At 37.4% G+C, this 17,376-nt stretch overlaps 2 protein-coding genes across 5 annotated transcripts in view; one reads left to right on the forward strand and one right to left on the reverse strand.

The window, feature by feature from the left end:
• Positions 1 to 6,521, forward strand: part of sema5bb (sema domain, seven thrombospondin repeats (type 1 and type 1-like), transmembrane domain (TM) and short cytoplasmic domain, (semaphorin) 5Bb) — a 69,242-nt gene extending 62,721 nt beyond the window's left edge. Inside the window, exons 17-22 of one of the 3 annotated variants that reach the window (XM_058403598.1) lie at positions 150 to 368; positions 702 to 872; positions 954 to 1,091; positions 1,656 to 1,694; positions 1,900 to 2,108; positions 3,676 to 6,521. In XM_058403598.1, coding sequence (XP_058259581.1) covers positions 150 to 368; positions 702 to 872; positions 954 to 1,091; positions 1,656 to 1,694; positions 1,900 to 2,108; positions 3,676 to 3,771 — 872 coding nt within the window. In that variant the 3' untranslated portion in view covers positions 3,772 to 6,521. Of the gene's footprint in view, positions 1 to 149; positions 369 to 701; positions 873 to 953; positions 1,092 to 1,655; positions 1,695 to 1,899; positions 2,109 to 3,603 lie in introns of all 3 variants that reach the window. The other 2 variants (XM_058403595.1, XM_058403597.1) reach the window with 2 other exon arrangements.
• A 3,060-nt stretch (positions 6,522 to 9,581) lies between these two features.
• LOC131361956 (polymeric immunoglobulin receptor-like) lies at positions 9,582 to 15,024 on the reverse strand. 2 transcript variants are annotated; one of them, XM_058403615.1, is made up of 8 exons: positions 14,885 to 15,024; positions 14,468 to 14,791; positions 12,971 to 13,294; positions 12,084 to 12,422; positions 11,066 to 11,170; positions 10,839 to 10,949; positions 10,584 to 10,639; positions 9,583 to 10,441 (listed from the first exon to the last, which is right to left on the reverse strand). In XM_058403615.1, the coding sequence occupies exons 1-8, from the start codon at positions 14,922 to 14,924 to the stop codon at positions 10,094 to 10,096; spliced, it is 1,647 nt and encodes a 548-aa protein (XP_058259598.1). In that variant the 5' UTR covers positions 14,925 to 15,024; the 3' UTR covers positions 9,583 to 10,093. The 2 variants fall into 2 exon arrangements, with proteins under 2 accessions (XP_058259599.1, XP_058259598.1); XM_058403616.1 differs by lacking the exons at positions 10,839 to 10,949; positions 11,066 to 11,170 and having other exon boundaries at positions 9,582 to 10,441.
• Between the last annotated feature and the right edge of the window lie 2,352 nt (positions 15,025 to 17,376).

The following is a 17,376-nucleotide window of genomic DNA, read 5'->3' on the forward strand; positions in this document are numbered from 1 at the left end:
TGATGTAACAAATTTGACCTTATTGGACAATATGAGCAATTTTTCTTTATTAAATATTGTATAGGGACAATTATAATTAGAAAAATATCTTCTTCGGCAGTGATGTCTCTGTCTCAGTTTTTCTCCAAATTTCCCCCGCTTTCATGCAGATCTGGTACAAGACATAGTGAGTGTGGCACAGCCTTTGACCCCAGTGCAGGGGGTCACCTGGTTGCCATGGGAAACATGGTCATCATGTTCCAAAGAGTGCTCTAGAGGGTTTCGAACACGTAAGCGCTTGTGTGTCTCCCCTGATGGCAAAAGTTCTGCATTCCTGTGCAGTGGAACACCAGTGGAGTATCAGGACTGTAACACACAGCCGTGCGCAGGTACCCAAACACTATAGCCAAATTTAGAATCAAAATCTGACTCAAATTGTTTTTATGTACATAAATTGATTCAGAATCAGAAAACGAATCAGAATCTGTACTAGAACTGTATTTAGATCTATAGACAGATTCATAATTGTAACAAGAATCAGAAATGGAATAAAAAAAAAAATTAAAAAATTAAAAAATTGTACTTATATGCACAATTAGATTCAGAATCAGGAACTAGAATCAGGATTATTAATAAAAACCTAACAACTGGAATCAGCATTAGAGCACAGGAATTGGATTCAGAATGAGAAATGCAATGAGACCGCTGTGTTTTTGTTGTAGTAAAGGGGGCGTGGACCTGCTGGTCTTCCTGGTCTGAATGTTCTACTTCCTGTGGAGGTGGACATTATCAACGCACTCGCACCTGCTCAAACCCTGCCCCATCCCATTCAGGGGATATCTGCATCGGCCTGCACACTGAGGAGGCTCTGTGCAACCTGCACGAGTGTGATGGTGAGACACACACACACACACACTTTTCCAGGGTCATATATATATGTATATAAATTTGTGTGTGTGTGTGTGTGTGTGTAGGTGGATGGGGGGAATGGTCAGAATGGACAGAGTGTGAAGATGGGCTTCAGTATCGCACTAGAATGTGTGAGATAAGCTCCGCCCCCTGCAAAGGGAACCACACAGATCAGAGACTGTGTCCTCCAAAAGAGAGTGCAGGTAAGTTCACTTATTTCATCTTTTATTCTGTCTCTCCTCTGAGGCCAAATTATACCACATCTCTAAATAAAATAAGGAATTAGGGAAGAAAACACTTCAGTGGGGTGGTGTGATGAAATAGAGTTACTGTTAGTACCCCAAATATTGGCCTATAACAGCACATCCTGAAGTGGTGTATTCCTCTTATACTACAGCAATTTGGTGATGATTATGAATTTCTACCTGTTAACAAACATCATACACTTTATCCAAAAAGTTTAAAGTTACACTTAATGTTGTTGAACGTCCAAGAAATAAGCATTGTCGCTTACATTATAGAAACTTCTTTTTGTTAATATCTAATATAACAAATAAAACTTAGCTTGTCTTGCAACCAATAAATCACAAAGCACAAAAACACACCCCATTATATAGCACTGATGCTGGAGATTCCTTCCATAAATGTTAAATAGACATTTTCTTCCAAAGAAACATTTCACCATATCAGTCATATTCTTTGTCAAATAACAGAAAGAGTGCAGACTGTTTTGCTACTCTAATTCTTCCCTTCTTTCTGTTTTCTAGTTGGCTCACCAGGTGGGAAGAAAGGGTTAAACTGTGGAGGTAACTTAAATCATCCTGCCTTCATTACCCAGCATGCACCTACCTAACAATGTGTTGTACTCTAATTAAACTTTGTATGAATTTGTGATTTCAGCATCTGATTTTGTGCAGCAGTGAATGGGATATAATCAATTGCTAGCTAAACACACACTATCTCTCTCTCTCGTTCTCTTGTTCTCTCTCTCTCTCTCTCTCTCTCTCTCAGGTTTCTCCCTGTTCCACCTGATCCTGACGGGTGCAGTCTCCTTTCTGGTAGCATTGCTAGGATCCATTCTTGTTTACGTGTTCTTTCAGAAGGTCTACAAACCCATCCAAGAGCCTGCAGTGATCCATCCCAACACCCCTAACCATCTTCACAACAAACATAACACCAGCACCCCAAAGAATGAGAAATATACTCCAATGGAGTTTAAGGTGCTGGCACACCACACACATCTCTCATGTATTTATCCAATCAACTGATATAGATCTGTTTAATCTCAGATCTTATAGTAAGGGCAACATTTTGATATTTCCATCTTCACCAACTTCATCAGACTTTTAATGAAAAAGATTTATTATGTTTCTGGGTTTTCTTTCTGTCATTTTCAGTGTAGTTACTGAATAATTTATCGTGTTTACTAAATAATATGCTGGTTTAAGATTAATAAACCAGGATGTTATAAGAAAGGGATTAAAAATCATGTTTCTGTTACAGAGATGTCCATATTGTTTAAAACAAGGAATAACAAGCTAAAATAACTGTATTCATTTAAAAAGGCTACTATTTGTCAAATTGATGTTCTCCTCATTTTCTGTTTCCATTCCCACCTGTGCACAGACTTGGGTCTGATAAAAGGTGACATACAGAAGCAAAATGACATTAGTAGTAACTGTAAATGCCTATTTTTTTTTTTATCTTGTGGGAACTTTAATTATTTAATCGTCTGCTCAGAGTAGAGTTCTGTAATTTGGTTTGGTGCAATAACCAGTACAATGATATCTAGAGATAATTAAAAGCTGTACCATTTGATGGCTGGACAGGACACAGAGTATGTTTTTGAAGTTTGTATTTAAGGCAGACTGATCGTAATTTATGAAAAATTGGAGAACACGTCAAATATGCTACAAAACAGGAAGGAGATGTACACTCAACTAGACTAGACTAACTAACCACATCTTCTAGTTGGAGTTCCATTTTTTTGGAAAGCACTCAGTGATGCTGAGAATGGCTCCACATGGACAGCCGAAAGACACATAAGATTCCTGTGGGTGGTGCCACTTAGAAACCAAGAAACTGTTTGAGGACTACAACTGCTATGAAAGCTTTACAATGTTCCTCCAACAAAAAATGAAATTGAATTGAATTAAACTAAAGACAATTATTAATGAGAATTGCTTTAAGGACACATTAGATTTCACAAATATCAGGAGGAAGAACAGAAAGTTCATACAGATAAGCTGGAAACAGGAAACAGCAACCAAAAGATGGGAAGCAAGTGTGTACAGGAAGTGTGGGAGATCACCTTATTAGGGACACTAGTTAAACACAGTGGTGGCTTGTCTATATATATATATATATATATATATAGCCTTACACCAAAATGTTGTTATTTGACAGATATAAGCTGATGTTTTTTTTATTTTCTCACTTTTCTATGTTATGTAATCACTGGGCAACACATTGACACTCATAGAGTTATTATTACACCTAGTGGTCAAAATGGGGACTGCAGCAACCACTGCTAGAGGCCTGCTGGGGCAGAAATCATGCTGCCCCATGCTTAGGGACAGAACAGTTAAAGTGGATGGCAGAATTAGTTAATTGCAAAAAAAAAAACAATGCACTTTTGGGGATAGATTCAGGTCTTATCCTGCCAACTCCTGTTGTATGATTTAAGGCTTATGGTGCACTCTTCTCTGTTTTTAGACGCTGAACAAGAACAATTTGTTGCCAGATGAGAGTTGTAACTTCTACCCTTCTCCTCCTCCTCCACCGCAGACAAACGTCTACACCACCACTTACTACGCTCCTCCACTGGGCAAATACGACTTCCCGTCTTTAGACTCACCCTGCAGGAACTACATGCACAGCTGAAGCCAGCCTCACCTCCTGAACCTTCTGTGTTATCGCAGTGATGCAGCGCTAGCCATGAGTCGCTGGAGCATGTGGATGTTCACAAGAGCTCAGCAAATTCTTGTTTGTAAAACTGGAAGGAAAAGATAACAAGGATAAAAAAATGGGTGCTTTACCTTGTTTTTGGACATTTAGGGCTCGTGTTGATGAATAAAGGTTGGTCCAGAACACACCATTACATGACCAAAATATGGAAACTTGTCCAATTGCAACTGAACTAAGCCACTCTCGGGCAGGATACACGTATCTTTGAGTCTTCCACAGAGATAAAAACCTTCTGATGGAAAGTTCTGGTGTTCAGTTCAACGTTTTGCTCTCAGCCTGATTGCAGGACTTGGGATCTGGCATGGTGTTCACACAAGACTGTGCTGATTTATTCCTGACTTTGTTCCCTGAGCACCAACAATTGATCCATTGATGCTTTGACTGTGCGATCGCTTCACATCGAATACATGATTTTATGAAGATGCAGTGATGATAAAAAGCCGTACACTTTTTTTGTAAAGAAACTCACAGCTACTTCATCCAAAACATCACTGGGCTCTAATGTAGCTTTTAGTGCTAAAGGGAGCCTCAGGATATATGTAAGATTCACGCTTTTCCCCCACAACATACGTTTTACTGAAGGTACAATGCAAATTAGTGTGGAACACATAAACACACACACACCAAAAAATTATGGTACATTATGTGTGTATAAAAATGAGTGAGTCTGTAGGGGTGTCTGTATGATTATTATTCCTGTGTGTAGACTTTCATTAAATTATTGTATATACACAGTAGGAGTCCAGAGACCAAATTAAATGACATCAAATGTGTTACAGTAAAGCAAGTGTGTTATTACAATGTAGCTAAGTACACTGTAATAAATATATTAATTAGGGGTTTATTGATACCAGCACTGATACCATACTCACAAAAAAAGTGTTCTGGTACCTAAATCTTACTCCACATGATATTATGTGACGTAAGGCAAGTGTACGTTGTGCTAATAAACAGATTACTCAAAATAGCAGCGATTTGGTCCAGACTGCAAAGTGTGGCTCTGTGAAAATATTAATAACAATGCAGCGTCTTCCTCCAAAAAAAGTAAAACATCCTACACATAAAACTCAGCACAAGAGATTCATCACTAGCATTTCATGCTAGCTAGTTGTGAAAAAATATCTACCGAGCTGAAAATAACAGCTCTTTCCCAGCATGTTGGTCATGACAATCAGCTGATCTCGATTTTGATGCAATGAAAACAACGTTCAGCTGTAAGCAAGCGCTTCGCTGAAGCAAAACAAATCCCGCTCTTCTCCGCTGCAAAGTTACTAATGTAGCTAGCTAATGCATCTCATATATAAACAACAATCTAATAATATAAAGAAGTGCATGAATACATGGGCCAATATTTCTACTAAGGAAAGATAAACAGAACTAAATATAATGTTCTAAATATAATGTTCCCTGACTAGGCTAGTATTATTTTTCTGGTATCAGTATTGGTATCTGTATCCACAAGTGCCACCTAGCATGTGCTGAGATTCAGTCTGAGAAAATGAATTAGTTCATTATCACACAACGCCAATTCCTCTCAGTTGTTTTTTTTTCTATATTCCACCCTCCTCACAGCTCTGAGACAAGCGAAGCCCAGAGCTTCACACAACGTTGTATAAACCGAGGTGTGCAGATGATTTTAGTCGGAGGTGAGAGGCTATGAATTCCTCTAATAACATTTAAGAAATATTTCAGATCAAAGTTAAAATGTTTCCCTTTCGAAGTTCACTGTTGGGAAATTGTTATTCAAACTGATAGCCAGTGATGTCATAATGGATGTTAAAGCAGCTGACCAATCAGCAACTTCGCTTGAATATGTGGATCTTAACACATAATCTTTATACACGCTTGCTGCATGGTACCTTCCCTCCCTTCGTCCTTCCATTGGTCCTTTCTTTCTTTCTTTCTTTCTTTCTTTCTTGCTTTCTTTCTTCCTCTGTACTTACATACACTCTCTTCCTTCCTTCTTTTCTTTCCTTCTTCATTCTCTCTCACTTTTCTTCTTTCTTTCTTTCTTTCTTTCTTTCTTTCTTACCTATTTACTTACTTACTTACTTACTTATCTGAACACATGACCTTTCCATGTCATATAGCCAACTCCATTCTATTTTGAAAGCAACTTCATCCATCATGTTCTAAAGTATCAGATCACAGGTCAGTTATGCTCCTGATGCTGATTTGATGCTCACAAAACACACAGTTAACAAACATCACTTGAGCTTATAGTTATGGAAGGGTGGGACAATGTTCCCAACCAAAAGGAAGTAACAAGTGCTACATGCTGTTTAGTATTTCGCTATCTATGAGACTCCAGCGGTTGTTTGAGCTTCCTTATGCAATTCCAGCTCTGCATCACACCGTCACTGCCTTTCTACACACTGTGAAATTTTGCTATGTTCTATTTTTGTATGCTGCGCATCATATACAATAAACTTCAAGTAAACCTTATATGTCTCATTTATGAAAAGGACTGAATTGTATATTTCTATCTTCTGGTGTGGCTGGCTGTCCTTCATTTCTCTAAACAGAATGGACAGTTTTAATGTAGGGCAGTGAAGGGAATACTGGAGGTGTGTGAATTGATTTTTGATTTTTTTGTTTTGTTTTAAGCATTAGAACACTATTTACTGCCTTCTGTCTCTCGCTCTGTCTGTCTGTCTCTCTCTCTGTCTCTGTCTCTCTCTCTCTCTCTGTCTCTATACTGCTTTGTGAATGTCATGAAAGGTTTTTGTAAATCTCAGCATTAAAGTTTCAGAAATGTCAGCAAAAGCTTTTAAAGTTCTTTTTCTATCACCTCTCTCCCTCTTTTGCTCTGTCTTTTTGGTTTATTTCTTTCATTGCTGCACCATTTCAGGGGTAACAATAGAGGTCTTCAGTGTGGATGTCTGAACACCAGTAAAGAGGCTGAGTGGAGTATGTTCAAACAGGAACAAAGCTGGTGCTCTGCTCTTAGTCTCTGATTAATTGTGAGAGAACATGAAGGGTTTCAGTTATACAGCATTTTACTGCTTTTAGTTCTAAAGTAAACATTATTTAAATCTGTTATTCAGGATATACAAAAAGTATATCCTGCAATAGTTACATATTATGGTGATGATGATGATGATGATGCTTTCTTCTTCTTCTTCTTTCGACTTTTCCTTTCAGGGGTGGCCACAGCAAATCATCTCTCTCCACCTATCATCTGCATCCCCAACACTTGCACCCACTAGCTTCATATCCTCATTTATTCCATCCATATACCTCCTCTTTGGCCTTCCTCTTTGCCTCCTGCCTGGCAGCTCCATGTCCAACATTCTCCTACCAATATACTCACTCTCCCTCCTCTGAACAATGTTGGGATATTTTAAGTTATGTTGGGGGACAACATAACTTTGTCCCCCAAAAACCCACACCTCCGAAGAGACAAGAGCCTTAACCCAGTACCTTAGTCCACCCTATCAATGTGTATGTGAGAGCTGGGGTATGGGTCACAATAGGCCCGCCAAGTCAGCTTGCAGGTGCGACTCAACAGTCACCTGGGTGGTGTTGGAGTTAGCAGTGGTGGGGGTTCAGAGTAGGTTCGACTGCAACAAATGCAGACGTTTTAAAGAGGAGGTTAAAGAAAAATGGCTCAAAACTCAGACAAAATCATTGAGTGCATGAAGGGAGTTGGGAGTGGAAGTGAGTTTATTGAGAGAACTTCTGTTGATGCATTACAGATCTACGAAAATTCAAAACCATGTGCAACAAAATAAAAACAATCTTAAGATGCAGATGAGCTGTACACCCCATAAGTTCCAGGCGCCAGGCCTTAAGCGTGTTACTGGCACAACTATCATCGTGTAGCCTGCATGAGCAGTATGCTCGACCTGTGCGTTTCATGACTGTTAGAGCTTTGCGATTCATCAAATGGCTTATAGAAACCTACTGACCCAATAAACTGAGGTAAAAAACAAACAAAACAAAACCTCAGTGGAATTTTGCAACACTGGACAGCTCACGTGTAGGGCAAAGTTCTTCATAAATGCATGCGAGGTTATAGAACACGCCTTTAGAAAAATAGCTCAAAAATAATTGAAACAAAATCATTGAGTGCATAAAGGGATGAGGGAGCGGAAGTGACTTCATTCAGAGAATTCCCACTCTATGCACTTGGAATGAAAATGAAACCACTAATCGGTCAAATTTGATCATAAAAATAGTAATAAATGTAATTATTGCTAACTTGTTCTATTTTATAAAGCATTGTCACTTCACGCCACAACAGCAAAATTATTTTAATCAATTATCTTATAATTAGTTTAATTATTTGATTAAAACTACGTACTTATTTCGCTTTCATTATCATCCATAATATATTTCTCGTTTTTATAAATTGTGTATAATCACTCAACGTTGCACTGTAATTAATGACCTGCAATTAAGACCTAAAAGCCTAGTCAAGGGATTTAAATGCTGGAAAAATAATAAAGATAATATTTAAAACGTTTAATATTTATTTGAAATGTACATATTTAACTCAACTGATTAATTAATTAACCATGGCAGATGGCAGATAACGATTTAAATGAGTTGATTCATCAACACAATCATAAGTTTCTTTTTTAAAAAGGTAATTTGAAATAAATGTAACAAATATTATTAAGCTACATCAGGTCATTTTTAAGATGCATATTTGCATGTGCATATGCATATATCTCACACAAACATTCCTCTTGGTTCGAACAACGGGAAAGTTAGTACATGCATTAACACAACGGAATAAAATAAATCTTATTAACTATTAAATTAAAACTGCCATTATTACTACTATTATACTCTTAAGTTGGTTACTCTCTGTGGCTCTCTATGGCTATTCTCTTTTCACGCATTTATCTCTGGAAGGTCTAGTAATTGGCTGATTAGTTGTATCAGGTGTGTAACAGAAGAGCAAACGCCTCAATGTGCAGCGCTGAATAGTCTCCATATGTGGTCTAAGGGCTCCCCCTAGTGGTGATGATAAAGCCGAGGCACTAACGTATAAAAAGCAAGAACAGTTAAATATTTATTCATTCATCAATCTGTATATTTTCTGTATTGCTTGTCATACAGAGGGTTGTGGAAAACCTGGAGTCTGACCCAGGAGACTCGAGTGCACAAGGTGTGGAACACACTGGACAGAATGTCTCACACACACACACACACACACACACACACACACACGGAGGGATGGACGAGGGAACTGAATCCCCAAACCCAAAAGGTGGCAGGCAGAAGCGCTAAAATTAAACTTTCTTTCTTTCTTTCTTTCTTTCTTTCTTTCTTTCTTTCTTTCTTTCTTTCTTTCTTGCTACAATTTTTATTTGTTGTTCTTTTTTCACCTTCTATGTGTTTTCTTTCTTTCTCTTTTCTTTCTTTCTTTCCTTTCTTTTTTTCTACCCTTTTTACACCTGTCCCTGGAACACTTTGTGTGTGTGTGTAAGATGAAGTGTTCACCTTGGACACTTTGAGACACACCTGTTCACACCTAGGGGTAATTTAGTGCACACAGTCCACCTACCGGCATATTTTTGAGGTCTTCTCGGGAGATTTTTCCAGGGGGAGAACATATAAAATGCCACTCAGACAATAACAAGAGAAAAGAATGGAAGCAGGGAGAGTGAAGCTGTGAGGTGATAACGTTACCATTACTACATACACATGTCCCTTTTGTGAACATAAAAATACTTATAACTTGAAAGCTCTAGTTTAAAGAAAAGAAAAACTTTATTAGATCAACCTGTTTTATTCATTCTAGGTGTAATCCTGGTGTAAGGTGTTACAAAAAAATTATAATAAAACATTAATATAAAACTGATTTGAATTGTAGATGACACTATTTTTAGCGATGCTGTTCGAGAAAATAAATCAATACTTCCTGGACATTCAGAATTAACAATTTGACAAGTCATTAGTATTAAGCAGTATCTCAATTCTACAGTGTAGGATAAAAACAATGGCGAACAATAAGTACATGTGGTTCCTTAGGACATTAAGCATAATTGACGGATTCATTGTATTCAGTAAATACACTCAGCATCCACTTTATTAGGAACAACGATACACCTTCACACTCGTGCTGTTATCTAATCAGAGATTATCCAATTGTCCAATCATGTGGCAGCAGTGTAATACATACAGCTACAGGTCAAGTGCTTCAGTTAATGTTCACATCAGTTATACTGTACATGTATTCCTAATAAAGTGGCCAGTAAGTGTGAGTGATGTACATTATGCACAACTAGCTATAAGAATTACCATGACTCACTGTAGCATATTCACATGATTCTTCCTCCTTTTTAAACTTCATTTTAGGAGCCGCATGATCAGAGCCAGTGGCATTGGTGTGAAAACGCACCGTTGTGTAAATCAGACTTTCTTCAGGTTTCTCAACAGTGGAGATTGAGGAATCAGGGAGATTTCTGGGTAGTTGAGCCATGGAAGCAGTACTTGCAGACTCACGGGTGCTTGTTGGTAACATCGTGTTGGCGTAAACACTTTCATTAGGATCAGAGGGGCTCTGCACAGCAGAGTGACCTGTAGAGGTTCCTGCTTCTGAGGCAACAAGACCTCTGGTGTCTTTAAAATCCTAATCATCACAGACAGCAAGAGGATCATAGAGAAGGAGCAAAAACAGAAAAACGTTATATTTAAATGTTAGAATTATAATTTTTTTTTTAGAGTATTGAACACGCATTTTGATATCCAGAGGAAAAAATAAACTCACTTACCACATGGCTGTTTCCTGAGCCTGGAGCAGAATGCCTGTCATTAGATGCTGAACTTCCTGATACAATTAACACCAGCAATTAATACACTCCATTTAATGAATTTAGAGCACAATATAGCCACTAATGCAAGCAATACACTAAAAAACATTAGGGAAATTCTACGGAAATTCTTCCATAGTCTCATCATCATTATCATATTTCTGATAGTGAAGTGTGTTCTGAAAGTTCTGAAGTGTGTGTGAGTTTGAGCGTTACCTTGTCTTTTGCGTTTAATTCGGAGAACCACAAAAAGGCATGTGTTTCCAATCAGAAGCCCAATCAGAATATTTGCTAAGATGGTGACCACAATGGAGACTGGGGAAAGTCCTGGAAGAGGAACGGCCATCCAGTCAAATTTAAACCACATGATAGAAAGATCTGATCAGATTCATCAAAGCATTGTAGTTAGACTATGGGTGTGGTATGCATTTAACTAGAATTACCTTCATAGTTTGGTGTATGCGATGATGTGGAGGATGACGATGATGGTGATGATGATGATAGTGATGATGATACCGCTGAACTTTGTGTTGGTTTTGAGGGTGTATCTACAGCAAAGAAATCATGTCCACAAATTTACTGAAATTCTTTCTGGCCTCCTTCTTGGGTGTATAATATCACTATCTCAATGTATCTTAAGTTTTTTTAGCAGGTGAATGAAAGTGAATAGAAATTTGTGGTCATAAAAAGAGCAGGAAAGAGGTTCATAACGGAAAATGTAAGAGTCTCTTACCAAAAAAAAAAAAAGGAAACTGAGAAATAATGCTTATTGTTGCAAAGAAAGTGATTTACAAAGAGGGTACATGTGATAGAGCTGTTTAAACAGGAAGCAGAAGAAATCAGGTGTAATATCCTGTCTTGCTTCAGCAGAAGTACTAAATGTGACAGAAATTAATGTTACTTAAATTTTATATTATTATTAACACAAGACAGAATGGGCAAATCCAGTGATTTTTAACAGCTGAGTCTTGAACAGTCTTGAGTATGTTGCATGTCACAGGTATGTTTTTCCTCTCAATTATTACATTTTTAAAGAATCTACAGAACTTGTGCTGTAGCATTTCTTCAGGTCTTGCATCTCTCTCTCTCTCTCTCTATACATATATATATATATATATATATATATACATACATACACACACACACACACACACACACATATATATATATATATATATATATATATATATATATATATATGTATAGAGAGAGAGAGAGAGAGAGAGAGAGAGAAAGAGAGAGAGTGTGTCTAAGTGTTTCTGCTTTCCTGTTTCCTGTTAGTTTCAAGCAAAGCAACCTGATTGCAGTGTCATCTGTGCAGTGCATCTATGGCTAGTTAATCCACTATTTATATTTGCAAATGAAACAAAAAGTGCTAGAAATTTAAACTGTTTTTGATCAGCAAACAACAGTGTACAAATGTGACTCCTGATGCAACAATTACTAGATTAACAAACTCACCGGTGATTTTCAGGTTGATCTGCATGAAATAAATATTGTATTCATCAGATGGCCAGACTGCTTCAGCTCCACACCAGTATTCACCAGAGTCCTGCTCAGTTACATTTTTCATGGTCATATTTAAGATATGTTTTGCTTGGTCATCATACAGGGAGAATTTCCCCATATTTACATCTGCTCTACTTTCTTTAACAGATATATTATAAGAACACGCAGAAGTTGGAAGCTTCTTGCAGAGAAACTTGGGGTTATTCCTGAGGGATTCTGGGTATTTACAGCTGACAGATAAATCTCCACCTACATGGACAGTCTCACTGATGGACGTTTCATAGGACAGACCTGCAAATCACAACCAATCAGATCAATTTAAATATGATAAAGCCGTATCATTATAATCAATAACAAGCAATACAGTAAATAAGGACATGAAACATTAAGGTGTGGTCTTCTAATACAGCCATTTTCAGCATTACCTTCAACTGTTATAAAGCGCTAACACTGGAGACTCCTTCCAGAAATAAACATCTCCTCACAAAACACTTATCAACGATTTTCTTCTATTTATAATCTGTTTGATTATGTTTCCTATATAAGCCCCAGTGAATTGGTTAGGACAGACAAGAAAATGTATTACAAGATGGACGTCAATATAAACAAAGGTTACTGAATTCTGGATGTGCTATAAAATTTTCATATAATCACAAATGATTAAACTCATGAAAGAAAAGACTCATGTACAGGCATTAAATCAAAACATGTCATCATGGCAACATTAGCTTTCATTGTTATTATTTCAAAAATATTCTTATTATCATTGATAACACTTAAACCATTACATGTTTATATCATGTCTCTTTTTATTCTCAAACATAATTTTAGCTCCTCACCTTCTCTTACATTCAGCTTCACTACAGTGTAGATCTCCAGTTTATGAGACACAACAACACCACACCTGTATGATCCAGTGTCCTCCGTAATCAGCTCTCTGATAAACACACTGAAGTATCCTGCACTTCTGTTGTCATGAATTGAGAATCTGCCATCATGTGACCATTCACTGTTCCATTTTGTGTGTACTTGATTAAAACACCACTGACTTGTTCTGATCTTACAGAAATATTTTGGTTTGTCTTTATATTCATCCTCATATCTGCACTTGATGTTGATTCCTCCCCCTGCATATGCAGTCACTTCTCTAGAGACCAAGGACCCTGTTAGGAGTGAGGTCAAAACATGATCAAATCAATTAATTACTAACTACTGACTTAAAGTAAATAAACAAGGTAGTAAATGATGGTTGACACACACACACACACACACATATAAACGGCTCCTCAGTTCCAGTGAAAAGAACTTTTAATGCTTTAGCATGCCAATACATCTTGGACAATTTCATGCTCCCAACTTTTTCAGGAACAGTTTGGGGATCAGTTTGAAACCTTCCTGTTCCAACATTATTGCACACCAGTACACAAAGCAAGGTCCATAAACACATGGATGAATGAGCCAGGCCAAAACTGGGACGTCTGCCTTTACATGCACATGAATGTAATATGGAGTTGTCCCGCCCTTTACATCTATAACAGCTTCAACTCTTCTGGGAAGACAATCCACAAGGTTTAGGAGTGTGTTTATGGGAATTTTTGACCATTCCTCTAGAAGCGCATTTGTAAGGTCAGTTACTGATGTTGGACAAGAAGGTCTGGCTCGCAGTCTCCGCTCTAATTCATCCCAAAGGTGTTCTATCAGGTTGAGATCAGGACTCTGTGAAGTTCCTCCACACCAAACTCACTCATCCATGTCTTTATGGACCTTGCTTTGTGCACTGGTGTGCAGTCATGTTGGAACAGGAAGGGGTCATCCCCAAACTGTTCCCACAAAGTTGGGGGCATGAAATTGTCAAAAATGTCTTGGTATACTCTTAGCATTAAGAATTCCTTTCACTGGAACTAAGGGGCCGAGTCCAACCCCTGAAAAACAACACCTGTGAATGCAATGATTTGGAGGGGTGTCCCAAAACTTTTGGATATATATATACAGTATAGATAGATAGATAGATAGATAGATAGATAGATAGATAGATAGATAGATAGATAGATAGATATTTTGAAAGCATTATTACTTTAAAGCATTTCTTCACACCTGCCTAAAACCTTTGTACAGAACTGTATGAAGATCACAGTTACAGGTTATTAGTTATTAGTAGTATTCAAAGTGGTTTGGCCTTGCAAAGGGGAAAAATGTTTAAATTACTATCATTGGGATTGAGAATTTTCTTAGAATGGTACATATGCATAAAAAACAAAGTACTTCGTATTTTCTGCATCTCTTAATGACACTAGAGATTTGGGAAGATAAACAGAAGGCAGTGGTGGGAGACTCACCTTCCTGTACCTTTAGATCCACAGATCCACAGTGAATGTCTGGCCATGAAGGTATATCAACTAAATATTTGTACGTCCCAGTGTCCTGTACAGTGAGCTCTCTGATCATCACCCAGAACTCTGCTGATTTGGTATCATCATACAGTGAGAATCTTCCTGAATTTGCCCACTTATTTTTAACTGTTGTCATTATTTGTACAAAACAGCCTTGCCATGAATCCTTACAGAAATATTTTTTGTTTTGTCTGTATTCTGTATCATACTTGCACTTGATAAGGACTCCTCCTCCTGAATATCCTGTTACTTTCTTGGAGGATCCTCCATCTAACAAAACACCAAACATACATCTGATCAAAACCTTCCTTCATGTAACACTGCTGCTGATAGTGAGGATTATTTTGAAGTGCATTTCTTTACCTGAGATCAGACAGAGGGTGAAGATGAGGAGGATCTTCATCCTGAGTTCACTCTCACAGATCTCCACACCAACTCCACTTCAGAAAGATATTAAATCTGCGGTTCTGTTACACGCTGTTACTGTCTCTGTCCTGCTCTGTGTATGTGTTGTGGTTTATTAACAGGCAGTGAAGCAATATCCACTTCCCATTCTGACTTATTATGAAAGTATTTGCAGTGAGTGACAGATGTTACAAAACAAACCGCTACATCATTCATTCGAGTTTTATTAGGGTTCTGGTGGATACGGAGCCTGTGCCAGGAATAACAATGGGAATGAGGCTGGAATACATCCTTTGATGTGACAGCATTACATCACAGGGCACACACACACACACACACACACACACAAACTGCAGAGTCATTTAGAGTACTTATTCCACCTAAAGCATGTTTTTGAACAGTGGGAAGAAAACAGAGAACCCAGATCCAGATGGAACCCCTATGGACACAAGGAGAACTGACATGAACAAACCATGAACTTCAGAATCAATGCATCATCAATACCATTAACGTCAACAAGTAATTAGCCCATGTATCCACTGATGCTTTGGTTTTTAATAAGGAAAATTATTTAAATCATCAACACCAAGATTAAACAGTGCTTGTAGTAAGCAAAATGAATAATGATGTGTCCTAGGTTGGAAAAGTTCAGATAAAATACTACAACATTACATTTCTAACATGCTTTTTAGAGTCTTATATTGAATTTGAATCATATTTTACAGTGACTGAAGAGTTTCTCTTCTCACACTATTTTTTCTGCTCTTTTTTTTTGTTTTGTTTCGCTCCTGTGCCTCTCACGTTATCCTCTAGATGGCAGCGGCGTCCTCAGACCAACTCAAAATGGCTGCTGTAAAATTACTGGACAGTGCTGCAAGGTGGTGCCACAGTTACATTGTTTGTTTTTTTTACCCCTTTAAACTCCTAAAAATTAAACTTGTGTATAATAATTTTTCAACTGTGTGTCTAAGAAAACGTATATCCTATATTTTCCAAGGTTTCTTTGTTGCTGATGCTTTTTTGCTTAGAGGTTTGGGTACCTAGCCTCCATGCTAATGGCATGTGGGCTTTAAGAATTAAAAAAAATTCTTTCATGTATAAAATTCTTGTATGTATCTTTTTTTTTTTTTTTTGAATGTCTAATTGGATAACCTCATCAGTCAATATCAGAATATTACTGGAAGTAATGAAAAAAGAAAGAGAGGCGTTTTCCTCCCATGATCTTAAAAAAGCTGAGGCGATACCACTTCCTGCTGTACAACGTGATGTTTCCATTGTGGAACTGAAATGTATATTTTTCATAACATAATGGATGACTCAGGGAAATTAAGCTTCAACCGTGAGATGATTAACACTTAAAAAAGGAGGTCTCACTATTGAGGAGTCTGTTTGAACTTTTTTCTGAGGCCTTCACATGATTGTTTACACATGGAAACAGACCAGAGGTGCATTTGTGCATATTTATAAGCCTTGAATTGGACTAATATTTCACATAAACACTTCCTGTACATCTCTTTTTTACACAGCTAGAAGGGGAAGTGGGACCTTGCTTCACTTTCTGTGGAAGACACATATAGACAGTTTGGTTTCATCTGTCTAAGGAATCTTGTTCCAGTAATTAGGCAAGATGTTTGCTTGTAGTCTGATTTGGTTTTTCTGTTTTTGAGTGTTAACAGTGGTTTGTATCTTGATGTAAACCTTGGCCACTCCTAAAGTTTCTGCTATATCTCTGATAAGGCTGTTTTGTTTTTCCAGCCTAATGATTGCATCCTTTACTTCCACTGACACCTCTTTGGACCACATTATGGATAGTTTCTATGAACAGCTATAAATTACAAATTCAACACTTGGACTCTTTAATCTCCCTATTTCATGGTGAAATAACATTGACACTGTTATCAAACTGCTTATCAATCACATGTCCAATTACTATCGAGCCTGTGAAAATGGAGGGACTATGTAAAGAAAAATGGCTGAAATTCATAAACGATTAAAGCAATACTTTTCATAAACCCTGTGAATTAAAAGCAAAATAGTATAGATCAATCACATTTGATTAATTCCAGTCAAATCCATTGTGATGGTATAAAATAACAGAAAATCTATCACAGTGCAAATATTTATGGACACACCATGAAACTGGATGCAGAACTTCATAGAACAAACATAGACTTTTCCAGCTACATCATTGACTGAAGATGACAGGAATATGTTACTCATTATATGTTACTCATATAATTTCTACATTTTTGGTGGTGTGTGAATTGTGGGCAGATTTGCAATGGCTGAATTCTAAAGGAAAAAAACAAAACAGATTTGGAAACAAATTCTGACTGTCAAACCACTACAGTCTGAACCAAATCCACTGTTGAGTATTTAAAGTGATACAACTTTACTTGTGACTAAGAAATATCTATCATCAGTAAGCACTTTTTTTACTGGTCATTGTC

The sequence above is a fragment of the Hemibagrus wyckioides genome, linkage group LG11 (assembly GCF_019097595.1).
Source record: "Hemibagrus wyckioides isolate EC202008001 linkage group LG11, SWU_Hwy_1.0, whole genome shotgun sequence".
In the NCBI taxonomy this organism is placed as follows: Eukaryota; Metazoa; Chordata; class Actinopteri; order Siluriformes; family Bagridae; genus Hemibagrus; species Hemibagrus wyckioides.

Excerpts from the sequence above, each read along its gene's own strand:
- LOC131361956 (XM_058403615.1), bottom strand. The coding sequence starts at position 14,924 with ATGAAGATCCTCCTCATCTTCACCCTCTGTCTGATCTCAG. Across the intron at positions 10,950-11,065 it reads GCATACACCAAACTATGAAG|GACTTTCCCCAGTCTCCATT; the intron begins GTAATTCTAGTT and ends TTCCTCTTCCAG. Across the intron at positions 10,640-10,838 it reads AATTAAACGCAAAAGACAAG|GAAGTTCAGCATCTAATGAC; the intron begins GTAACGCTCAAA and ends TAATTGTATCAG.